General features: G+C 38.6%; 1 protein-coding gene across 1 annotated transcript in view; it reads right to left on the bottom strand.

Annotated features, from left to right (window-relative positions):
- The window catches only part of LOC126252391 (dynein axonemal assembly factor 11), a 226,572-nt gene that overhangs the window by 74,757 nt on the left and 124,116 nt on the right, over nt 1-27,699 (bottom strand). The window contains exon 5 of the mRNA XM_049953282.1: nt 9,128-9,224. Within this exon, the coding sequence (XP_049809239.1) occupies nt 9,128-9,224 (97 nt within the window). The remainder of the gene's footprint in view (nt 1-9,127; nt 9,225-27,699) is intronic.

Raw genomic sequence — 27,699 nt, 5'->3', positions numbered from 1 at the left:
TTTTAAAAATACAACACTTAAGGCAGTTACACTAAAATGTGATAATTCTGTTATTATTATGGTGTTCTATCAGAATGTTAAATATTGTACTCACTTGATAAGGTTGCCTCTTAAGCTATCTTTGTAATCACATTCTTGACAGACTTAAATATCCTGTAGTAACACCCATCTACAATTTTTCATATCTACAATCAATAATGATTTCTTTGAGTAATCACTGAAAATTCTGAGGTGTTAGAAGCTACAGTCTTCACATGAAAACTAGTACCTAAAGAGTATCTCAAAAATACAGTTTTGTGTTATAAATATTATTCTGTACCTCTTCTTGGTCTATGAATGTTTCTGTTTCAAATTATACTCCTTTTTCCCACACTTCCCATCATTTGATATGGTACAATTTGTGATTTCTTTGTAGTTTCTTAATTTCTTCTGTTTCATTATTATAATTATTGACTAATAAACTATACACACATCCCAATCAAGAAGGTCAAAGTTTTATTTCATTCTCATACTTTCATATCTTTTTATGCTCTCCAAGATGAACTGCTTTCATCACAGCAGAGTGGTTAGCCTCCCCATTCTTATTTACCGTTCATTTGTGAGACATATCTCATTTTCCTCCAACTATCTTCTCTGTGAATAACCTCCCATCTGTCATCCAGGTACACCTCTTGGTGGAATATGTGGGCCTCTTGAGAGAGTACTTTCAATTCCTTTTCCTTTCTCCACTTCCCCCTGAGACAGACTGGAGGAAATTTCAACAGAAGTACCAGTTTTGGTGTATTACCAAGTTCTTGTCAGATGATCTGAATGCACTACACAATAACTTATCAGCTGAACTGGAAAGATACTCACATTGTAAACATATCTGCTCTCTGCTGAGAGTGCAAATATGTTTACATAGTGAATACCTCATGATGAAACTGATCAATGGCTAATTTTCACCCTGTATTTGACTTGACAATACATACAAGTAATTGGATTACTTGATATACAGAACAATCAGATCACATGATACACAGAAATAATTGTAGTACTCAATATACAGAAGCAACTATTTCCCTCAATACAAACACATTCTTCTCAAAGCTCAAAAATTTTGGTTTTTGAGAAAACATATAGTGAAGTATTATTTTAATTATTATTTCAAATATAAAATATACATTCACATGATGGATTAACAAGTAATAGTAAAGAAAATAGCATACACGAGGACAAGTGTGTGACCACAGCAGGAGTGTGCATTTTGATATCTGTGTGGTTGTGTGTGTGAACGTGCCTACTATTGCTACAAAAAGAGCTAGTGCTTCAAACCTTGTTTGAATGCTGTGTTCTGTTACGTGTTACTGTGTTCCATGCATCGGTCCTCTATGGGTGAGTGGTTGGCTTTCCTGTATTTTAGGTAGTGCTCCACTTAGGAATTTCCATTACTGTTACAAATAATATTAATTTAATTACTTTTCAAAAAACATTATTATTTTTCATATATATGATTCATTTAAAAATTGTAATTATGTTTCAAGCCATTGAGATTGGAAATGTTAATTATCAACTCTTAAAAGAACTTCAGAATTTCTTTCTTCTAAGTATGATATTTGTTCTTCTTGGTGAGTTAGTTGGATGTTGCTTTTGCATGAGGTCAGTGGGAGGTTGCCGAACTGTGCGTGTCATGTCGTATTGTGAAGGACTTCTTTGAATATCAAAACTGTATTCTGTGTGTGTCAAAAAATGAGAATTAAGTGTTTGTGAAAAAATAATGTGGCTACAAAAACTCATTCCAAGTACACACTACAAATAAAGACCTGAGTAGCCTCCTGGAAGCAGAAATCATACTTCTAGCTGAGCCAGCAAAGACATCAAAATACGTTGAAATAAAGACAACAAGTACTAAAAAAATTACTAAATTAATTATTTTCACAATCTTTATTTTATGAATAATTCAATGTATTCTCATACATCTTCTCAATGGGAAAACAGATCATGCAAACATTTGCAAAGAGATGATTTGTGATGTTTGCAATTAAAATCATATTTAACCAAGTTGAATATAATAACTGGGTTTGAACTTCTCGAAGTCTGTTCAGTTGACGAATAACTGTTTATATATTCAAATAACGTGATGAGGTAAGAAAAAAAAAAAGCCTTAATATAGATTAAAATCATTTGGCACTAAACTCAATGATTTTTTTTCTAAAAGTGTCACAAGGTGTAGGACTAAAAATAAATAACCAATTGAATACTGAAAGCTCCCATTAAGGTAAATTACATTCAATTGATATAACAATGGAAGGGATTGCAACTGTCATTGTATGACCAAAAATGAGTAGATTGCAAAAATGTGTCTGATGAAGTAACAAAAACATTTGCTGATGTTACATCACCCTTCAGATATTTATGCAATAGGTCAACCCTAATGAATTATTAAATACTAAACAGCAAATGATAAAGTGGGGCATCATAACCAAATAATCTTTAATTAGAGGAGAACAGACTGCTTTCAGATTTCTGAAAACTTTTGCAAAATCAGCATGTGAAGACACCAGATTCACTTGTAAGCAAAAATGTAAACTCCCTTTCCTTTTTAGAAAGAGATTCTGCAAATGTCTTAATACATTTTAAAATGATAAATGTAATAGCAGCATACATCATATGATGTGAACCTGTCTGATCATGCAACACGCAGGTGGATCTCATTAATTCAAAACTGAGAAAAGATACTTATGGTCCCAAGGAACCTGAAAAGCCGCACCAACAAGTTGAAATGTGAAATGTGTTTTATTCATCTCATAATGTACACAATTTCAGAACATATGTCTGATGTACACGAGACATGTCAAGGTTTTGCTTATTTAAAATTTTGTCACACTTACAACAATACTTTGTGGAGAGTTCAGTTACTTGAAATTTGTCAAACTTACAGTATTTACATCAACTATAACTATCATAAATTTTTATTCCATTTTAGGGATCCAGCTCAAAGTATCACTTCATCTTTCATGAAATCTTTCACAGAGTAGTAGCATAGTTCAATGAGAAAACCATGTAACTTGCTTTTTAAAATATTTATCTTCATATTCATTGTGTCACATCCTTTTATTGTGTTGTGAATTTTCATGGCTATATACGGAGGAATCTGAGCACACAGTTTTAAGTGATGAGAGGTGAGCATAAAGTTCTCTTTATATCTTGTGTCATATGAGTGTTCAAAATGATTTTTTTAATTGATCAGCTTTGCTGTGTAGGAAAAGAACCACCTCAAAGATGTATAATGAGGGGCAGTTAATATTTTCAGGTCTTTAAATAATGGTCGACATGATGCCCTCGGCTGTGCAGAGCACATGTAGCAATTGATCCTTTTTTGCAACTTTAAAATTCGTGTAACATTTCCCGAGTTTCCCCAAAAAATTATGCCATATCAAATAAACGATTCAAAGGAGCTTTAATATGCTATTTTCCTGGTGGCCATATCAGTAGCACAGGCTAAAATTTCCATTGCAAATGCAAGGCTGTTTAATTTATTTGCTAGATATTCTATATGAGAATTCCAACTCTGTCTAAGTTTATTCCCAGGAACTTGACTGAGTCAAGCTCTTCCATTTTTTGATTGTTGTGAGTGACACAGATTTCTTCATTTTTTGAATGTTTGGTTTTAAAACTCATCATGTGGGTTTCTGAAATGTTTAGCCTTAAGCCATTTTGACTGAACCATGTTTCCAGGTTACTTAATGTATTCATGACACTCTGTGGTATATTGACACAATTTTCATTTTCATTTAGGGCAGAAGTATCATCTGCAAAAAAGTTAAATGAGTATTTATATTGATGGGCAAGTCATTTACATAGAACAGGAATAAAATGGGTCCAAGAATGGAGTCTTGAGGAACACCTTGTGACACAGTTTTCCACTCGGGGAAGTGATCTGCTCCATTTGATGTGATTACTACCCTTTGTTTCCTCTCCAAGAGATATGATTCAAACCATTTCAAAGCAATATCCCTTATTCCATACCTGTTGAGTTTGAAAATCATTAGGGCATGGCTTACAGAGTCGAATGCTTTTGTAAGATCACAGAATATTCCTGCGACAGCTTTCCTATCTAGAGATCAAGTAATTTTTTCGATAAACTCATTTATCGCATCTACTGTGTTGTTGCCTTGTTGGAAGCCAAATTGGTTATGTGAAATGATATCTTTCTGTGTGATGAAGCTTTGTTTCTGTAAAGCAGCATTTTTTTCAAATATTTTTGATGTAACAGGGAGTATAGAGATGGGGTGATAATTTCCCATATCATCTTTTGAACCATTTTTAAACAATGGTTTAACTTCCACATATTTCATGAGATCTTCAAATGATTTGTTTATTATCAGAGAGAGAGAGAGGATGAGCTATTATGTTGTAAACCTTTTTAAATATTTTGGTGGGTATCCCATCCCAGCCAGCAGTGTGTTTGTCTTTTAAGGAGTGTATGACATTTTCAACAAATTTTACTGAGACTGTGTTGAATTTGTTGGGACATTCAATGGTATTGCCTTTTAACCCAAAACTATTTACTTTCTGCTCATACTTTGCTATGTCTAAATCAGATTTTGCTACATTTATGAAGTACTCATTGAAGCACTCAGGTATTTGAGCTGGATTTACAACCAATTTTTCCTTAAGTTTGATTTCTGAAATGTCTTGTTTATGATTTCAGACACCTAATTCAGACTTAACTACAGACCACACTGCCCTTGTTTTATTTTTTTTTATAATTTCTAACAAATTTTACAAAATCGGGATCTTTGTTGTACTTCAGTTGATTGTGTAGCTTCCTTTTCCTCTCACTCAATATTTTTATTCCTGGTGTGATCCATCTTATCTTACTTGATGTTTTGTTACAGTATGATCTTTGTGGGAAAGTTTCATTAAATACTTCAAGAAAACTGTTTAAGAATGTATTAAAGTTTTCATTTATTGAGTCACCATCCCCAAAACACCACTTAACTTTACTTAGTTTCTCACAGAATATTTCAATATTTGTTTTATTGAAACTTCTTTTGATATATGTTTTTCTTATATTATGTTTATCAGTTTTTGGCAGTGAGACAAATAAGGCTGAGTGATCAGAAAGTCCTAAGTCTACACAGAATTTATGTACATTATCAAAGTAGTAATTTGATACAATGTTGTCGATGCATGTTGCTGAGTGAATATTTTCTCTGGTGAACTCCGAAAAATTTAGTTTAAAACCAGTCTTTTTAATTGAATCAATAAATGTTGTTGATTCTTTATTGTCATTTGCAGTGTTTATATTAAAATCTGCTGGTAAGTGTGATGCATAGTTTCATTCACATCTGGTCCAATATTCTGGAGTAACCATCCTACAGCAATGAATACTTTCAGAATACAAGAGAGAGCTATCAGAATCATGACTGGAAAAAGCATTAAATTTGCATGCAGACCTTTGCTAATGAATTAAATGTACATCATTGCCTGTATGTGCACTTGTAAACATTAAAGTTCATCAAGGAACATGAAATTAGTAAGGAAAACATGTAAAAATTTTAGTTATTCACAATCACTGCACAACACAGTAAGTGAATCCTCACATTATGCATACAAATGTTAACAGAAATCAAAAATGGGCCTGCAACAACCAGTGCAATTCTGTGTAGTGTAGTGCATGAGTGTTTGATGCACATGTTGTGCCACAAGAGTTTGATTTTGTGCTGGCAATACAGTTCCTGTGCTGGTCACCAGGACCCATCATTGCCACACTTGTTTATTCTTTGTGTTTTGCAATACACTTGTTATGTTATCTCTTTGTGTCTCTACTGTTAAAAAACTGTCATTTAGGTTTTCTCTTTGCATAGCTTAGTTAGTTACAGACAAACAGTTAAGCTTATTCTATAGGTTGACTCTTACTCAGAAGATTACAACAACCAGCCACTTTTTACAATACTATTTATTTATTTAAACAGCGCCATTACCAGTTTCAAACTGGCAGGTTCATCTTGAGATGGCTAGTTCATGTTTTAAATTAGATTTCATTTTTTGTTTTCCCACCTGACGAAACTTCCTTGGGGTGATGGTGCTGATGAATAATCCGCACTATTATATTCCAGTGCAGTTTGCTCATCATCTTGCAGCAGCAGACACTGTATAATGGACTTTTTGAGTGTATATATATCCATATGATGTAAAGTACCACTCACACATTAAGAAGTTTCATCATGAGGTATGTAAGAGTCAACCTGTATTTTGTACACAGCCATGTGCTCAAAATGTTAGTTTTTGACAAAATCACATTAAGATTATTCTCTCTCTCTGGTTCATCATACTTTCATGGTGTACTGTAGCAGCTTGTTGACTGGGAGAATAAAGTTGCTTTTGATCTTTGAAACGTATGGCAATTGTTGGTTGTTGATTTTAATCTAAACAGGCAGACTAACCAACCAGACAGGCCAGACTTAGCTCAATGGCCAAAAGCCTATCACATGGGGATAAAACAGTACAAGAAGCTTCCAAGTACTATGAAATCAAAAACCGATATTAAAAAGTTTAATATAAATCAAGGTCATCATTCCATCTATACAGCAAGAGAATGTTTGGAGAACTTGTAATAGTAATAAATCTTTTAATCCGCACTTTATAAATTAAATATGAAAATCTTAGAAGTTATGTTATTGTGTGCATGAATTTATTTAACCATAACCCATAAAAGAGAATGTGAAGTGTAGCCTTAGCTTTAAGATGTGCAATATCATACAGTACCCTGCATTGTACATACACCAGTGGACATAAAATAAATAAACATATCTCATATTTTCACCTGGTAAATGTCAATTAATGTTAACAGGCAAAGAATAAGTAAATACACTCATGCTCATAAATTAAGGATAATTGCAGAATGTGGCACTACACAAAACTGGCGCTAATAGCATAGGCACAAAGGAAACACACACGACACAGATCTGTTAGTCCATGGTATTGGTGATAAGTTGAGAAAACCATCCTGAAATATATGTGCTACAAAACGCCACTGTTTCCTGCACATGTACCCTGACATCAATATGGGATATGATCACCATGCAAATGTACACAGGCTGCACAACAAGTTGGTTTACTCTGGATCAAGTGGTCGAGCAACTGCTGGGGTATAGCCTCCATTCTTGCACCAGTGCCTGTCAGAGCTCCTGAAGCGTCCTAGGGGTTTGAAGACATGCAGAGATATGTCGACTGAAAGCATCCCAGATGTGCTCGATGGGGTTTAGGCCTGGAGAACAGGCAGGCCACTCCATTCACCTGACATCTTCTGTTTCAAGGTACTCCTCCATGATGGCAGCTCAGTGGGGCCGTATGTTATCATCCATCAGGAGGAAGGTGGGACCCACTGCACCCCTGAAAAGGCAGACATACTGGTGCAAAATGACGTCCCAATACACCTGACGTGTTACAGTTCCTCTGTCAAAGACATGCAGGGGTGTACGTGAACCAATCATAATCCCACCCCACACCATCAAACCACGACCTCCATACAGGTCCCATTCAAGGACATTAAAGGGTTGGTATCTGGTTCCTGGTTTACGCCAGGTGAAAACACTGCGAGAATCACTGTTCAGACTATACCTGGACTCGTCTGTGAACATAACCAATGACCATGTACTGTGTTCCTGACACAAGGCTTTACGAGTTCTCCTGTGACAAGGGTTCAGTGGAATGCACCTTGCAGGTCTCCAGGCGAAAAAAACCATGTCTGTTCAGTCATCTGTAGACTGTGTGTCTGGAGACAACTGTTCCAGTGGTTGTGGTAAGGTAAGGTCCTGAGCAAGGCTACCTGCAGTACTCCGTGGCTGTCTGCGGGCACTGATGGTGAGATATCGGCCTTCTTGTGGTGTTGTACACTGTGGATGTCCCGTACTGTAGCACCTGGACACATTTCCTGTCTGCTGGGATCGTAGCCATAATCTTGAGATCACACTTTGTGGCATACGGAGGGCATGTGCTACGACCTGCTGTGTTTGACTAGCTTCCAGTTACCCTAGTATTCTACCCCTCACAACATCATCAATATGTGTTCTTTTGGTCATTTTCAACACACAGTCATCATTAGCATGTCTGAAAACTTCTGCACACTTACTCGCTGCACCATACTCTGACGTGCACCAACACACCTCTGCATATGTGGACTGCTGCCAGCACCACCGTGCGACGACCGCAGGTCAAATGCACTGCATGGTCATACCCTGAGGTGATTTAAACCCGCAAACTGCCCACCAGAGCTTTGTTTCACCATGTATCAGCATTATCCTTAATTTATGAGCATGAGTGTAAAATAAATGGAATACATTTCATCTCAATCACACACCTTGTTAATGTTGTTTGTAAATAATGGAAGGATTAAAGGTAAATGAACATTTATAAAGATAAACCTTATGAATGACTATTTAGCATCTTTCCCGGCCAGAAAAGGCCTTTTATTGTGTACAACATAAAATGTTAGTTGGTCTCATGAACTGACATATGGCAGGAGAGTGGTGTGCTGACCACATGCCCCTCCATATCCGCATCCAGTGATGCCTGAGAGCTGAGGATGACACAGTGGTGGGCCAGTACCGTTGGGCCTTCATGCCTGTTCGGGCAGAGTTTAGTTTAGTTTATAAAATGTTAATAGGAAAACTCTTATGGTATCAGTAACTGAGATGAAACAATCCTTAAGTGAACATACTTTCATTTGTACTTGCATTTTCAAGATACAGAACTCATCTCATTTGTGCACTAGTTATATTAGAGTTTCATGGCCTCTGAATCTAAATGTCTGCCTAAATCTGTTCTATTTGCTTCTCTGGCTGCCATAAAAACAGTGTATTACACCTAAGTTACATCTAGTTTAAGACATCTTCAGGAAACATATATTTCTTGATCATCTAGAGACGAATATCCAAATCCGAAAACCAGAATATTGTACAGCTCACCAAGTAAAGAAATGAAATTTTCACAGACTTGTCATATTTACTGGTGTAAGTGGTTTTATAGAATTAATAATTTATAGAATTTAAAGAAAATTATTACCATTTAAAAATAAATGCAATAGTAATGAATTAGAATATTGTTCCATTATTTTATTTACAGATCAAATATATCTTACTGTTTGACCTTCTCTGGATCTTCATAACATTCAGGTTGAGACCACTGATGATCTTTTGCTTTCAGCTCGTTATCTTGCTTCTGCTTCTCTCTTTTTTCTGTAATTCAACATATCTATTTTACAGTTCTGAGGAATGAGGAAGCATAAAAAAATTTCTTTCTCATCTACATGCATTTTATATAAAAAGGAGTCACTAATAACCAAAGTCATTTAACAGATTAGAAATGTGTTATTGAGTGAACTCCAAATGTTATTCTAATGTTTATTCATCTTTATGACAGTCTTCATCATTTTCACAATCCTTTGTGTGACAGTTTAGTTTTAGCCTTTGTTGGGTTTTAGCCTAAGGCACAAAATGCATGTTCTAGTCTACAATTGGCTACACTACAAAAGACATATGAAGATTATTCTATTTACTATGAAATGCTCACTATGGCATTTCTAGAATGAAGTGTAGTTTGCTTTCACCTCTCCCTGTGCCTTGGCCTGAAAAATAAGAAGAGTACACAGGGTATAAACAATTTTTATGGTGAAAACCTGCAAATATACCTGCAAAATCCGCATAACATGGACAGAACAAAAGGCTATAACAAACAAAAAGAATATCAGGCCATTTCAGTCATGACCAACAAGGAAGATCCGGCAGAAAAATAATGAATGAGGCTTGCTTGTCCTCTGTCTGCTAATGATTGGTGGTTTCAACAGAGTTTATAATAATAATAATAGTAATAATAATAATAATAATATTTTTCCAACAGACTGAAAATTCACTGCAGGACGGAACAGAACTGAAAATGCATCCTAGAAGACATTTCAAAAATCTAATTTACCAATCCTTTTCGTAGAATCTCACTTGGCAAAATGATCAAACAGCCCCTGGGATAAAAACACCATAATTATTACAACTTACAGATAACACTAACAAAAAGATAGTGGTTACTGTACTTGCACCACGGCTTGCGACATTACTCTCTTGTGTAGACGCTGCTTCAGAAGTTCTCACTGCAGCCGGCTAGAGCACCCTGGATCTCGATTTTGTCAATAGCCCTCTGTATGATGGCACTGGCAGATCCTTGCATTCTGATCATGTTGTTACATCCTCTGCACTCTGATGAGCACCAAAGGTAGCTTCATGGCTGCCCAAGTGAGTCTTAAGTTTTCTTGAATTTCATCAAACATCTACATCTACATGATTACATGATTACTCTGTTATTCACAATAAAGTGCTTGGCAGAGGGTTCAATGAACCACCTTCAAGCTGTCTCTCTACCATTCCACTCTCGAATGGCATGCGGGAAAAACAAGCACTTAAATTTTTCTGCGTGAGCCCTGATTTCTCTTATTTTATCAAGATGATCATTTCTCCCTATTTAGGTGGGTGCCAACAGAATGTTTTCACAATCAGAGGAGAAAACTGGTGATTGAAATTTCATGAGAAGATCCCGTTGCAACGAAAAACATCTTTATTTTAATGATTGCCACTCCAATTCACATATCATGTCTGTGGCACTATCTCCCCTATTTCGTGATGATACAAAACGCGCTGCCCTTCTTTGCACTTTTTCAATGTCATCTGTCAGTCCCACCTGATGTGGATCCCACACTGCACAGCGATACTCCAGAATAGGGTGTACAAGCGTGGTGTAAGCAGTCTCTTTAGTAGACCTGTTGCACCTTAGTGTTCTGCCAATGAATCACCTTCTTTGGTTTACTCTACCCACAAAATTATCTATATGATTGTTCCAATTTAGGTTATTTGTAATTTTAATCCCTAAGTATTTCCTTGAATTTACAGCCTTCACACTTGTGTGACTTATCGCGTAATCGAAATTTGGTGGATTTCTTTTAGTACTTATGTGAATAACTTCACATTTTCTTTATTCAGGGTCAACTGCCACTTCTCGCACCACACAGATATCTCATTTAAATCATTTTGCAATTTGTTTTGGACATCCGATGACTTTACAAGATGGTAAATGACAGCATCATCTGCAAACAATCTAAGATGGCTACTAACATTGTCTCCTATATCATTAATATACGTCAGAAATAACAGAGGGCCGATAGCAGTTCCTTGGGGAATGCCAGATATTACTTCTGCTTTACTCAATGACTTTCCATCTATTATTACAAACTGTGACCTTTCTGACAGGAAATCACAAATCCAGTCACACAACTGAGGCGATATTCCATAGGCACACGGTTTGTTTATAAGATGCTTGTGAGGAATAGTGTCGAAATCCTTCTGGAAATCTAAAAATATGGAAACAATTTGACACCCCCTCTTGATAGCACTCAGTACTTCATGAGTATAAAGAGCTAGTTGTGTTTCGCAAGAATGATATTTTCTGAATCTGTGCTGACTCTGTGTCAATAAATCGTTTTCTTTTATATACTTCATAATGTTTGAATATAGTATATGTTCCAAAACCCTACTGCAAATCAATGTTAGTGATATAGGCCTGTAATTCAACAGCTTACTCCTACTTCCCTTTTTGGGTATTGGTGTGACTTGAGCAATTTTCCAGTCTTTAGATATGGATCTTCCTGTAAGCGAGTAGTTGTATATAATTGCTAAATATGTAGCTATTGTATCAACATACTCTCAGAGGAACCTGACTGGTATGTAATCTGGACCAGAAGCCTTGCATTTATTAAGTGATTTAAGCTGCTTTGCGACAGCGATGATATCTACTTCTGTGTTTCTCATCTTGGCAGTTGTTCTTGATTGGAATTCAGGAATATTAACTTTGTCTTCTTTAGTGAAGGAGTTTCAGAAAACCATGTTTAATAACTCTGCTACAGCGGCACTGTCATCAGTGACTTCACTGTTGTGGAGCTATTGATTGCGTCTTGCCCTGGTGTGCTTTATGTATGACCAGAATCTCTTTGGGTTTTCTGCCAGATTTTGAGACAGTGTTTCATTATGGAAATTATTAAAAGCATCTCATGTTGAAGTACGTACTACATTTCAAACTTCTGTAAAATTTTGCCAGTCTTGGGGATTTTGCATTCTTTTAAATTTGGCATCCTTTTTTCACTGCTTCTGCAACAGTGATCTGACCCGTTTTGTGTACCATGGGGGATTAGTACCATCACTTATTAATTTATGTGGTATATATCTCTCAACTGCTGTCAATACTATTTCTTTGAAATCATTCCACAACTTTTCTATGCTTACATGACCAGACTGGAAGGAGTGAAGACTGTCTCTTAAAATGGCATTAAGAGCATTTTTGTCAGCTTCTTTAAATAGATATACTTTGTGTTTCTTTTTGATTGTAGGTGTTACAGCATTTAGCCTAGTAGCAACTACCTAGTGGTTGCTAATCCCTGTATTCCAGGGCTTCACAACATATGTGCTTGTGGAGCAAGCTGTGAGCAGCAAGGCATGAGCACAGAGCAGCGTGAGCACGCTACCCCCACTACCGGACCAGAGCGGAGAGTGGGGAGAGTCACGTAGGGCACACAACAGTTGCCGCCAGTCAATGTAAATCCAAGGTCACCTGCAGTGATATCACTCACGAATTATTAAGGGGCACAAATGAAACAAATAAAGGAGAATGTAGACATGCCACATAATTATATTAGCTTAGTGTATGCCTCTACATTCGTATTAATTTGTGAACTGTTACACAATAAAAGGTGTCACTGAAGTGTGGGATTCTCGGTTATATTGTACTTTTTGCCCTTTACAATTGTGTCTATGTTCGGAGTAATTGTTAGGTTAGGTTAGTAGTGTTTAACATCCCGTCAACAACGAGGTCATTAGAGACGGAGCGCAAGCTCTGTTTAGGGAAGGATGGGGAAGGAAATCGGCCGTGCCCTTTCAAAGGAACCATCCCGGCATTTGCCTGAAACAATTTAGGGAAATCACGGAAAACCTAAATCAGGATCGACGGAGACGGGATTGAACCGTCGTCCTCCCGAATGCGAGTCCAGTGTGCTAACCACTGCGCCACCTCGCTCGGTGGAGTAATTGTTCTTGTGCATTGTAGGCGCAGCATGTAGTTTAAATTTCGATCAGACAATGCGTTTCTCAGGCGCGTCTTTTTACATTTCATTGCAGAGAAGAGTTGTTCACAAACATACGTGGAACCGAACATTGATATTATTGTAGCCGCCAGTCTGTGCAAACGAGGAAATCTATGCTGAGGGAAGTGTCTGTAGATTTCCATAATGTTTTTCTTGTTCTGAAATTTGTCTCTGTATTCTCTGTCAAACTGCAGGTCAATAATTTCTAGTTGCAGCTCAGGACGAATCTCTTCAGTATTCGCTGAATATGGAGAGGAGAACAGATCAAAATCACTGTCTAGTGCTGTCAGATCTTGAAAGCGTTCATCAAATTCTTCCTTAAGGGCAACTAAACTATGTGAATAACGTTCACAGTCTTTGTGAACATCTTGAATGGATGATAATTTAGAAAGATGAGCTAGATTTCCTGTTTCCAGCTGACTCGCCCAAAGTGTCAATTTCATTTTAAAAGCTCGTATTTGATCTATGAAATGAGTAATTAGCAGATCTTTACCTTGTAGTGAAATGTTCAAAGCATTCAGATGGCTAGTTAAATATGCTAAGAACACGAGATCACATTTCCATGAAGGCTCTTTCAATTCAGGAATACACATGTTATTTATTTCCATGAACATATTTATCTCATCTAATAGGCAAAAAAATCGATTTAATAATTCGCCATGACTAAGCCAGTGGACCTCGCTGTAATAAGGCAGGCTACCATACTGGCTTTCTACATCCTCAAGAAAGCTTTTAAATTGCCTGTGTTGTAGCCCATGCTTCCTTATATAATTGGTTGTACGATCAACAACACTCATCACATTTTTTAGAGTGATTCTCTTTGCACATACGTTTTCATGGTGGATCACACAGTGAACGCCCCTTATTTCATTCGCCACGGTCAGTTTTTGCATTTTCTCCTTCAACAGCGGAACGAAACCTGATTTTTTCCCTGTCATCGCTAGTGCACCGTCTGTAGACACTGAAACTAAAGAATTCCATGACAATCCTATATTTTCAACACTTTCTTCAACACTAAATCACCTCCGGTTAGTGTTCTTCATGGCTACTACATCGAGGAGCTCCTCCCTCACCTGAAGATCTCTATTAACGCCTCTAATAAATATGGCAAGCTGTGCTGTTCCAGTGATATCAACACTTTCATCCAGAGCTAGACAAAGAATATGCCATAAAATCTTTACAGATATTTGCAAGCTGGCTCTGGACGTCATCTGCCATGTCCTGTATGCGACGCATAATGGTCATGTTAGATAATGGCACAATCCGAAACTGTTCAACTTGAGATGGCACAAATGTTCCGCTGCAACTACCAAACATTCTTTTATTAAATCGCCATCAGTGAAGGGGCGCAGGGATTTTGCTAAAAGCAAAGCAATTTTGTAACTCACTCTGAGAGCTGCCTCAGTTGATTTTTCTTCGTCGTCCAGATCTTCTTCAGATAGCTTCCTTTTAAGTTTAATAACTTCCTGTGCACGATCTGGTCCATCACATTTTCCACTTCCGTAGTCTTTCACGTGGTATGACACATAATGTCGCGGCAAATTAAATTTCCTAAAAGAATTCAGCATTTTGTGACATACTAAACATTTTGGAACACCATCTTTTTCTGTAAACAGATACAATTCCTCCCAATGAGGGTTGAACTGCGAAAGCATGGTTGGGGTTACACAACGGCACTTGACACGATTCTTAACCAGCGAAGTGACTGTTAGAGCTGATCGTAGTACTTTAAACATTACACAGTCGATGCGAATTCAATAGGCACGCTGCGTCCCTATTCAAATGTGCGCGCGCATTTCCCCTCCCTCCCCTCCCTCCCTACTCCACAACCTTTCACCTGCTCGCGAGCACATGCCTGAGCAGATGTGAGTACTCGCACTCAAAACTGGCCAGTTGTTAAGCCCTGCTGTATTCATCACAATACTCACTATTTGTCCAGAATTATTTGTTGCTAAGAGGTCAAGTATGCTTTCAAAATCATTTATGCTTTGAGTGGGCTCATGAATTAATTGTTCAAAATAATTTTCTAAGAAAGCATTCAGCAAAATTTTGGATGATGTTTTATGCCTGCCGCCAGCTTTAAACATATAATTTTTCCAGCATATCAAGGGTAGATTGAAGTCACCACCGACTGTAACTGTATGAGTGGGGTACCTATTTGAAATGAGACTCAAGTTTTCTTTGAACTGTTCAGCAACTAAATCTTCTGAGTCAGGGGGTCGATAAAATGATCCAATTAATAGTTTAGTCTGATTTTCAAGTATAGCCTCTACCCATACTATTTCGCAGGAGCTATCTACTTCAATTTCGGTACGAGGCAAACTACTTCTGACAGCAATAAATAATCCACCACCAACTGTATTTAACCTATCTTTTCTGAACACTGTTAGATCTAGTGAAAAAATTTCAGCTGAACTTATTTCCAGCTTTAGCCAGCTTCCTGTACCTATAACTATTTGAGCTTCACTGCTTTCTATTAGGGCTTGGAGCTCTGGTTCTTTCCCAACACAGCTATGACAATTTACAACTACAATACTGATCGTTTCTGCAACTAACTTACTGTGTTTTACATGTCCCCTTTTAGACAGATGCCCTTTCTGTGGGTCCCTGAGACCCTCTAACCTAAAAAACATCAGAGTTCCTTCCACACAGCACCCGCTACCCATGTAGCTGCTTCCTGTGTGTAGTGGACTCCTGACCTATTAAGCGGAACCCGGAAACCCACCACCCTATGGTGCAAGTCAAGGAATCTGCAGCCTACATGGTCACAAAACCACCTGAGCCTCTGATTCAGACCCTCCATTCGGCTCCACACCAAAGGACTACAGTAGGTTTTATCGACGATGCTGCAGATGGTGAGCTCCGCCTTAATCTTGCAAGCAAGACTGGCTGTCTTTACCATTTCCACTAGCCGCCTGAAACCAGAGAGAATCTCCTCTGATCCAAAGTGACACACCTGCAGTTGGCTGCACCCTGTACTCTTCATGGCATCCAGAAGCATCATTTCACATCTGGACTGACTCCCCCTGGTATGCCCTCGGAGTGCACACTGGTTTCCTTCCCCTCCTTGGCAGCCATGTTCCTAAGGGGCCCAATTATGCACCTCACGTTGGACCTCCCAACCACCAGCAAACCCACCCTCAGTGAATGCCCAGACCTTGTGGGTCGAGGAGCTTCCTCTGGAACAGGGTGGACAACTGCATCCAGCTCAGAGACATCGTCAGCCACAGATAATGCCCGAAACCTGTTCGTCAAATGAACCAGGGAGGCCCTACAATCGGCCCCTTGGAAAGTTTTTCGCTGCCTAGCAGACTTCAGAATGATTTCCCAATCAACCATGGGTGAGGGATCAACCTCAGTGCAGGCAGTACCTGGGGTGGGCACAGCAGTGGACTGATCGGGGGACACGTGAGACATGCTCGACGTCCCTCGCTTCCCCGCATCCAACACCCCACAGTTACAGTCCACTCGTCAATCAGCACTTCTGGCTTCATGTGGAAGTCATGGATGACTTCTTTGCACTTTTGTCTTCTTAATGAAGGGTCATAACAACTTGAGGTCATATGTGATGTCCAATGAGCAACAAAGGATACAATATGGCCCAAACTAGTGCTTTAGAAACCTTTCTGATAGTCCTACTTTCCAAACAGGCATAAAAAGCCCAACAAAGTTGAAATGGGGGTAGTGTATTCATTGTCCTTTTGGCATCGTCATCATGGAGTAGGAAGAATAGTGGGAAGCCTGTAGTGTATCATTTTGCTGTGTTGCATGCAAATGTCACAAGAGATTGTATTGCTTCTCACTCTCTCTGTTCAACATCAATGTACATCAAGAGCTTTCCACAACAGTCTTATTAAAGCATTGTGTGAGGCCATTTGGCTGTGGATGGCAGGCAGGTAGTGATTGGTGTTGGTGATGTCACAAAGTGAAATAACTTCTGATACTTGTCTCATTTGGAAAACTTTCCCATGATCAGAGACACACAAGGTGCTCCATGCTACAAAATGATGTCTTCTGCAAGAGACTTTGCCATTTCCAGAGCTTCATTATTTCGCACAGCTTTAATGACAGCACAGTGGTTGAAGTGGTCAGTGCAGACTATTATCCATTGATTCCCACTTGTCAACATGAAAAACCTCCCGAAAAGACTGATTCCAGTTAGGTGGAACGGTGCTCTGCAGGCAAGATTGTTACCAAATACACCGGAGGTAACTGTGGCACATGCTTCCATTCCTTGCATTCCTTACAATGGCTAACATAGTATGTAATGGATTAGTAAAGACCTGGTCTTTACTGATACCTGTGTCTGAGCCTGCCTAGAGTCTTTGCAAATCCCAGGTAACCAGATGTTGGAGTGTTGTGGAAATATTTCAGGATAGCTGGCCATAGACGAGCTGGAATGATGAGCAACCATTTCCATCTCATTGGCTCATGGTTCCTCTTGTACAATGCTCCATTAATTAAATGGAATTATTCTTTGGTTGGGACCAGGAAAGATCTTTCTTATGCCTTATTCCAGGATAATTTGGCTTCTCCTTGGAGTAGTTCTTGCAAGGGATGTACCGTGGTGCAGAAGTCCTTTACGAATCAACGGTAGTATGAGCACATTCTGAGAAAATTTGTCACATCATGAATATGTCAAGGAGGTAGAAAATCTGTGATTGCTCTTACTTTCTCTGAATCGAGCTCGATTCCATCACCATTCACTAGGTGCCCCTATATTTTTATTTCTTGGGTGACAAAGAGGCACAATTTTAGATTCAGGTAGAGATTTACCATCTGAACACAATTTTCAAATGGCTTAGATGTTCTTCAAACATCTTTGAAGAAACAACAATGTAATCCATATACAAAAGATGCAGCAACCATTTAAGGAGACAAATTGGGTGTCTGTCATATGTTTGGAGGTGGCTGGAGTGATACAAAATCGAAACAGCATAACGTCAAACTCCTACAGGACATCAGGAATTATGAAGGCAGTCTTTTACTGGTCAGCCTCATCAACATCAATTCAACAGCAGTCTGCCTGCATTTCCGTACCTGAGAAATACTTTGTTCCTGCCAAGTAGTCTAATGTGCCATTACTGGACAGAGACGGGTACACATCTTTTTTCGTGATTTTGTCTAGTCATCAGCAGTCAATGCAGAAATGGCATGTGTCATCCTTCTCCTTCACAAGAACCACAGAAGAGGATCAAGGACTCTCTGCAGATTCAATAATGTCATTTTGCAGCATCTTCTCTACTTCCTCTCAGCATCTTCTCTACTTCCTCTCAGATTATCCATAGTTCAGCTGGTCACACTATATATCGGTGATGACTAATTGGTGAATGACCCCGTATTGATATGGTGTTTTAGTATAGGCCACTTAGTCTGTCCTTACTCCACTCCTGATTGGAATGTATCCAAAAACTGGCACAGAATGGCTATCACTTGCTGACATTATTCCTCTGTCAGACCAGATCCTATTGGCAGCTCAATAGTAGCTCCTCCTTGTGTTGTCTTTAGTGGTAGTGAAGCCTGATTTTCCACTGATGACAATAACAAGGGGACCATTCAGACCTGTTAATCACAGATTTCTATGAGTCTTAGCTACGGTGCAGAGCAGGGCGAGACATGGCTTCAAATACCATTTCTCTAAATTTTCTCAATAGCATTCCTCAAAAAGAATGCCTCCTCCCTTCCAGGGAGTGCCATTTGAGCTCCTGGAACATCTCCATAATATTTGCATGTTGATAAAATCCACCATTAACAAATCTATCAGCTCCAATATCTTCCTTTAATTTGACTTGCTGGAGGTCCTAAACACTTGAGCAGTACCTAAGAACGGGTAGCACTAGTGTTCTATATGTGGTCTCCTTTTCAAATGAACCACACTTTCCTAAAACTCTCCCAATAAACTGAAGTTGACCATTCACCCTTCTCACTACAGTCTCTACAGGCTCATTCCATTTCATATTGCTTTACAATTTTACACCTAAATATTTAATTGATCTTATTATGTCAAGGAGCATACTATTAACACTGTATTCAAACATTATGCGATTGTAACACATCTGAATTAACATACATTTTTCTACATTTAGAGTTAGCTGCCATTATCACAGCAACCAGAAATGTTGTCAAAGTCATCTTGTCTCTTCCTACAGTCACTCAATGACAACACCTTTCTGTACACCACAGCATCATCAGCAAACAGCAGCAGATTGCTCTTCACCCTGTCCATCAGATAATGTATGAATGTTTATAAAGAATAAGCCATAGATCATTTATGACCCTATCCCATTTCCCTGGGGCATTCATGATGATACCCTTGTCTCTGATGAACATTCATCATTGAGGACAACCTACTGCATCCTATTACTTAATAAGCTTTGAGCTACTCACATATCTGGAAAAACTACTCTGTATGCTCATACCTTCATTAACAGTTACAGTGGGGCACCACATCAAACTCTTTACAGAAATCTAGGAATATGGGATCTGCCTGTTGCCCTTCAAACGTGGCTTGTAAAATATCATGCGATGAAAGGGCAAGCTGAGTTCCACATGAGCAGTGCTTTCTAAAACTGTGCTGATTCTTGGGAATAATCTTTTTCATCACTACAAAATTTATTATATTTTAAATCAGAATATGTTCAAGAATTTTGCAGCAAACTGATGTTAAGAATACTGGTCTGCAATTTTGATGGTCAGTTCTTTTACCATTCTTATATACAAGAGTCACCTGCACTCTTTCCCAGTGATCTGGGACTTTTGTGCCAGTTGAGAGATTCACAATAAATGCAATCTAAGAAAGTGGCAAATGCCACAGACTACTCTTTGTAAAACTGAATTGGTATTCTATACAGACCTGGAAACTTATTTGTTTTCAACTCTTTCAGTTGCTTCTTGATGACAGGGATTCCTATTACTACGTCCTCCACACGGAAGTCCGTGACAGTCAAATGACGGTATGTCATTCACAGTCACACTCAAAATTGATCTCATTAGGGACAATACATTTGTCGGCTGCAATAAACACTCTGCCTCCTATGGTGTCTAATCTGTCTTCCTGATATACATTTCATGACTCACTAAATATTTCAGAGCTTTCTACTTTGGGTTTCAGCCAGCTCTTGGTCCTGGAAATAATTTGAGTGTGGCCAGTTTCCTGGAGGGCAGTAAAACCAGGAACTTTCTTATGAATATTTTGACAATTTACTGATAATATTTTGGACCGTCGAAATGTCTTTACTCTGAATGCAGCCCGATTTCGCTAGCAGCATGTCAACTGGTGAGTGTTCATCAGATTACTTCAAACCAATGCTTTGCCTAAAAAAACTCCATGTGCACTCCACAAGCACTCTGCTACCCGAGCAGCTGCTTCCTTTGTGTAGTACACCCTTGACCTGTCTAGGGGAGTTCTACAAATCTCCACCTGATAACGCAGGTCCAGAAAACTGCAGCCATGGTCATCAAAGAGCGGACAAAGCATTTGGTTGAGACCCTGAACAGTACTGAGAACAACGCTGCAAATTATGAGCTCTGCTTGCACCCCGTCTACAAGGCTAGCACCCATCATAACTTCTGCCAGCCACCTGTGTGAATTGAGGATGTCCTAAGAACCCAAGTGACAGGTGTTATTGGTGCTGATGTGAGCCACAACTTGCAGGTGATTGCACCCTGCATGCCGATAGCCACAGGCAAGACCTCCTCCATATCTCGACTGAGGCCCCTCTCGGAATACATACTAAGTGCACATTGGCTTCCTTCCCAGCCCTGAACTAGTTTGCTAAGATTCTCCGTAACATGCCTAACATTGGAGCTCCCAGCAAATAACAAGTCCTTCCTCCGTGTGCCTCCTAGCATGCTGCTGTAGGAATGGCCTCCACACTGGCCCTCCACCTAGAGCACCACAAATGTGTTACCACCCGCCTCTTACCCTGCAGTGATAGCAGATTCCCTGTGTCTTGTCCACTGGAAGCTGCCTCAGCTGTAGAGCCTGTGGGTGAAACAAGTCATGAAACAAGTCACACCTGAGGTGTCCCATGCAAAACACCATTTGCTCTGCCACCACTAAATGCCAAAGCAGAAGCCTGAGGGCCATAGCTAAAATTGCCTTCAGCTGTTTGAAAACTGTGGTCAGCTCCTCTTGCACCCATGCGGAACATGCACACATCCTGCACCACTAAGAAAACACAGAAAATACAAAATTTGTAACTTGCTGTTCTGCTCATGTTTTGCAGGTGATCATTGAACTTGACTACAAAAGACCACAACTGGCAAGCCTCCGTTGGAACTTGAATGTCTTTGATTTTTTTTCCCATTATTGTCATGTTGTTAGTTGTATGTGGCAGGAAGTAATAATATGTTGCCTGACGCTTCTTGGAACAGCCACCCTTCAATTTAATAGTAAACCTCTCCATGATACACAACATCTCTATTATAATGTCTGCCACTGAAGATTTAGGAGCATCTGTGTGATACTTTCAAACTTACTAAACAACATAACGAAACACTTCACTCTTGGACTTTATCTCCCCTGTTGATTCTGCCTGGTGAGGGTTCCGGATTGACAAGAAATACTCAAGAATTAGCTGAATAAAAGATTCATAAGCTACTTCATCCAAGGATGAATAACATTTTCTTACAATTCTCAGCACAAATCTTGGTTTGGCGTTGTTTTTCCAAGAATTAATTTTATGTGCTTATTCCACTTTAAGTTGCTTTGGATGCGTAGCCCTACATATTTTACAGTGGTTACTGTTTCTCGTGATTGCTCACTGGCCATGCAACTGAACAAAGATTGTCTTACTGCCTATTTGTGCACAATTTATTTCTGGTGATGGTCTACTTTCAGTCCTTGTAAAAGTCATAACATGCAAAACATAAAACAAATTTCACAATTCTACAATAGACTGATATCAGAAATATAAGCACCTTTCTGAAAACAAGTATGTCCTGAGCCTTTTTCCAATCATTTGGAACCCTTCACTGTGCCATAAATCTATGATGAACTGCTGCTGGAATGGGAGAAAGCTCTTTTGCTTAATCTACATATAAATGTGCAAGCATACCATTATGTCTAGCTGTCTTTCCTCCACTGAGTGATTTTTTTTTCTTTACCTTCCTGTCATCAGTTATCTCAGTAGCTATCATTTTGGCATTAGTGTAACATCTGAAAATAGGAACTGCAATACAGTTTACCACAGGGAAACATTTTCAGAAGTTCTGTATTTCAGCCTTTCAATGAAATATTCTATTATGGTGTCAGTAAAATCATTGACTACAAGAGAATTTATGAAGCTGACACAGAACAGATCCAGTTTCAAGTTTATTAACAATGTGAGAAACATGTTAGCATTTAAAATCTAATTATCAGAGCCCAGATAAAAAAATAAGTCCTGGAATGTTATTAACTAAAGGTAACACCGTTTTTTAGCCTTGTTTCACAAATTTTATTTCTTTAGCTTTTCTTAGGTTTCAGTGAAGCATAAACCCATTTTATGGTGCATAACTGATCCTTTATCTCTAGAAATTTCCCCATCGGCACAAATAATTCAGATAAATACCATCCAGTAGGCATCCAGAAGGTCCATACCAACCTATTGAGTGATGCATCAAGTACCATGATCTATTGCTTTATAAAAGCAGTTCTTCAGTGCTTATTGACCAATATAGCATTGTTTGTGTATTTGTAAGCAACATTGTGTGTTATTATCATAATTAATGCTACTTAGGAACAACGTAACCGAGATAATAAAGAATTTTCACTCTCCTTTGGATATGAGCTGCTGTCTATCTGCTGTACCTGAGCTGTGAGTTTAATCCTTTGCAATAGTTGGCAAGACTGTTCGACAAGTGGTTCAGACAGCACATGTTAGAGTTCAGCAGTACCCATTGGTTAATTTTTTTTACTAAAGTGATGAACATGTTCAATGATTCCCTGATATTTCCATTTTACAGTAATATTGCTAATAGTGGACTTGGTCACATCTAAATCCTATGAAATCTCTCTGATGGAGTGTGAACTGAGAGCCCCTTTCAATGTCACTTTCACATGATTCTCTTCAATGAATCGTTGTAATGAAAAAATATTTCTGATGTACACACATTATTCATTCTTTTTGTACCGTAAGACACATAGACAGACATCCCAGAGAGCACATTCAGGGGTGTGTCAGGATTTTCACCATATTGTGTACCAAATCTGTAAAGCTATGTAAGTGTGTGAGTGTTTACTGACTTATTTATTCATTCATCCAGGGATCATCTCACAATGATATAGAATTTGCCATCATACTACAAACAAAATAAGAAGCTCAAATACACACACATAGAATATGTAGTCTGCCTCCATAGCCAAATGGTAAGCTTAGTCGACTGAAATGCGGAGGACCCAGGTTCAATTTACAGTACTGACAGGGACATTTCCTTGGTGGGACGACTGATATGGGGTGCACTCAACCTCGTGAGGCCATCTGATGAGCTACTTGATGCATCCGTTGATGCCACTAGGGGGCAAAGATAGGGAGGGCGCATCCGATATAGATGAAATGAGAGAAAGAGAGGCAGGTAGGCAGACCCAGAGGAGGCTGGCCTATACTGTGCGGGCAGGGGCACCAAAAAGGGGATTGACCTGTACCATAGTTTAGTATAAATAGATAGTATCAACGATTACGTAGATTGGAACCCAAACGGAAAGGGTGGTATAGTGACCTGAGATTTTAGTGGAAAGTTTCTCCTGGTAAAGTTGAATTCTAAAATTTTTTTAATTGAAAAGACGAGTCCTGTGCGAGGAGATAGAAAAAAGAGAAAACCCTCAGCACAACAATTTTATTTCAGGCAAGGGAGGGATTCATGTTGCCTCAATCCTGGAAGCAAATCTATTGGAAATAGCTAATACTTGTTGTACTATTAGTTTATCATACTTCTATGTCTACGAAAGATATTACCAACAGCTTAATGAAATATCAGAGAGGGAAGAGAGTTTTTGTACCTAATGTTTTTATGTAGTACAAAGTAACAAGATAAGTGTTAAGAAAAAATTATTAAAATATCTATGTTGTGTGCAAAATAACGAGTGTTCAAGCTAAGGGGAGGGATATGTAGCGCCCCCAGAATTTTACGAAAGTCTGGAGACACTTGTGTTCCAGCCGTTTCAAAAATGCGTTATTTTAAAGCAGGGAGTAAGGATGAGCATGGGAAACTGCACCCATTTATTGTTTGTGCAGGCGAAACTGGAAGGGAGATAATTCATCGGTGCTGGTGGCCCGGAAGCTCCGTGGCCAGCTGCAAACTGTAATGTAGCTTTGTATTGTTGAAAAACAAACGGAGTGACTCAAGATAGTGACTGTGTAGTAGACGCTGAACTGCTGTTGAGAGTACGTGACTGGACATGGATAGTCAGCCATGATAAAAGCTTATGTATTATTTGTGTTCCAAAATGTGTAATTAACTGATCTTGGGTGCCCGGTAATGTGTGGGCTTAGTCATAAAGTTTAGTTGTTTTTTTGTACAAAGTGGAAATAAATATGTTCTGGTGCATTGAATGATATTCCACAAGTAGCGTATTTTTAAATAAGAAGAGAGAGAGAGAGAGAGAGAGAGAGAGAGAGAGAGAGAGAGAGAATTTCCCCTTCCTAGCAGTGAAATCTTTGGAGAAGCATCCGGTGCTAGCAGAAGACATTGGTGCTGCAAGAAAGCAGAACCAGCATTCTTCAACAAGTAAGCCCACGAAAATGCTTAAGCTGTATAGAGGGAGCTTAACATTACACCGGGCCACCACAATATGGGTCACTAATTTTGATCAAGTTTTGCAAGGATGTTCTATATTGAAAATATATAGAGACATGTTTAAGATCTTTGCTAGACACTCTCCAGATTCTTAAAAAAATCAAGGGCAAAGTTTATTATGGAAAATCATATTTTCAATGCTATACATTGAAGGATTGTCAAAAGACAAACATTTTTATTAATATAATATGGTAGCCAAAGTTAATAATGTTTGTATTACTAATGGTTTTGTGTTTTCAAGCTGTAACTTGGGCACCCATCATTCTATGTGGCTAGCATAGGGAGATTAGCAGTCGAGTAGTCAAGGCATTTTACTACCAAACTCCTGGTCCATGTTTGATTTGTTGTTGCAACTTTTTTTCATTTTATATTATTTTTTAGCCTGTTTGATAATATTCATTTATCTTTCCTTACTTCTTTTGAAGTAAAACGTCAGGAGATATGATTAATTCTCAAATAAGTATATATAATGAACCAACAGTTAATTTCATTATGATACATGGCACACTACTTTTGTAAAAAACAATGCTCAATTGACCTGCAGTTCGAACGTGATACCACAAAAATGTACAGCCATGTGACATCTATTTCTTGAGAGATAAAGAATTTCATCGCATGACTTCAAAGTCACGCGACGCCACAGCAGAGAAGAGAATGGGGCAGATGCTATCAAAATTAATGAAGTGGTCAATTATCAGTAGACCATACCCTTCTTTCGAGATATGCTATTATATTTTTAGAAGCATCCACATTGGTATCTGACTGACCTATTTTTAACAACTTGAATCAGATGTGTTTTCCATGAAAAATTTACAGGAAAATATATCAATCCAGTGAGATTTCATTCATCCATTGCACATGCTATGAAAAATATTTGTTTTCCCTGTTTCTATAATAAGATTCAACCCACAGATTTCAAGAATGCTCACAAATAGACAATTGCTTAGGATTATGCAATAATATACTTCCAGCATATTTTTGTGCTATGTATCACAGTGAAAATGGCTGTCAACACACTATATTTACTTATTGGATTATTAATCACATGCCATGATGTTTTACTTTAAAATAAGGAAAGAAAGGTGTTCCAATTATCACAATATTATCAGATACACCAAAAAATATAAAATAAAAGAAAGAAACAACCAAGATTTGAACACAGACTAATGCTAAATCACAGTAAAACTCAGCTTTTGAAGTTTGAAACATACAGTTCAACAAAACCTGAAATTATAACTACACAGAAAGGGCAGATGATTATTGAGAATGAACAGTTCAAATTTCTAGGTGTTCAGACAGATAGTAAATTGTAGTGGAAGGCCCATGTTCAGGATCTTGCTCAAAGACTTACTGAGCCCATTTTTGCGACCAGGACAGTATATGAAGTAAGTGATAGTTTTACACAAAAAGTAGTCTACTTTACTTATTTTCATTTGTTTATGACATATGGTATTATATTTTGGGGGTAACTCTTTAAACCCCCCATGAACCATGGACCTTGCCATTGGTAGGGAGGCTTGGTGCCTCAGCGATACACATAGCCGTACCGTAGGTGCAACCACAACGGAGGTGTATCTGTTGAGAGGCCAGACAAACGTGTGGTTCCTGAAGAGGGGCAGCAGCATTTTCAGTATTTGCAGGGGCAACAGTCTGGATGATTGACTGATCTGGCCTTGAAACACTAACCAAAACAGCCTTGCTGTGCTGATACTGTGAATGGCTGAAAGCAAGCGGAAACTACAGCCGTAATTTTTCCCGAGGGCATGCAGCTTTACTGTATGGGTAAGTAATGATGGCATCCTCTTGGGTAAAATATTCCGGAGGTAAAATAGTCCCCCATTCGGATCTCCAGGCAGGGACTACTCAAGAGGACGTCGTTATCAGGAGAAAGAAAACTGGCATTCTGTGGATCGGAGCATGGAATGTCAGATCCCTTAATCGGGCAGGTAGGTTAGAAAATTTAAAAAGGGAAATGCATAGGTTGAAGTTAGATATAGTGGGAATTAGTGAAGTTCGGTGGCAGGAGGAACAAGACTTTTGGTCAGGCAAATACAGGGTTATAAATACAAAATCAAATAGGGGTAATGCAGGAGTAGGTTTAATAATGAATAAAAAAATAGGAGTGCAGGTCAGCCACTACAAACAGCATAGTGAAGGCATTATTGTGGCCAAGATAGACATGAAGCCCACACCTACTACAGTAGTACAGGTTTATATGCCAACTAGCTCTGCAGATGATGAAGAAATTGAAGAAATGTATGATGAAATAAAAGAAATTATTCAGATAGTGAAGGGAGACAAAAATTTAATAGTCATGGGTGACTGGAATTCGGTAGTAGAAAAAGGGAGAGAAGGAAACGTAGTAGGTGAATATGGATTGGGGGTAAGAAATAAAAGAGGAAGCCACCCGGTAGAATTTTGCACAGAGCACAACTTAACCATAGCTAACACTTGGTTCAAGAATCATAAAAGAAGGTTGTATACAGGGAAGAAGCCTGGAGATACAGGTTTCAGATAGATTATATAATGGTAAGACAGAGATTTAGGAACCAGGTTGTAAATTGTAAGACATTTCCAGGGGCAGATGTGGACTCTGACCATAATCTATTGGTTATGAACTGTAGATTAAAACTGAAGAAACTGCAAAAAGGTGGGAATTTAAGGAGATGGGACCTGGATAAACTGACTAAACCAGAGGCTGTACAGAGTTTCAGGGGCAGCATAAGGGAACAATTGTCACAAATGGGGGAAAGAAATAC

Source organism: Schistocerca nitens, chromosome 4 (genome assembly GCF_023898315.1).
Source record: "Schistocerca nitens isolate TAMUIC-IGC-003100 chromosome 4, iqSchNite1.1, whole genome shotgun sequence".
In the NCBI taxonomy this organism is placed as follows: domain Eukaryota; kingdom Metazoa; phylum Arthropoda; class Insecta; order Orthoptera; family Acrididae; genus Schistocerca; species Schistocerca nitens.
Note: the sequence above shows the minus strand (reverse complement) of the source record. Positions and strands in the feature narration are given on the sequence as shown.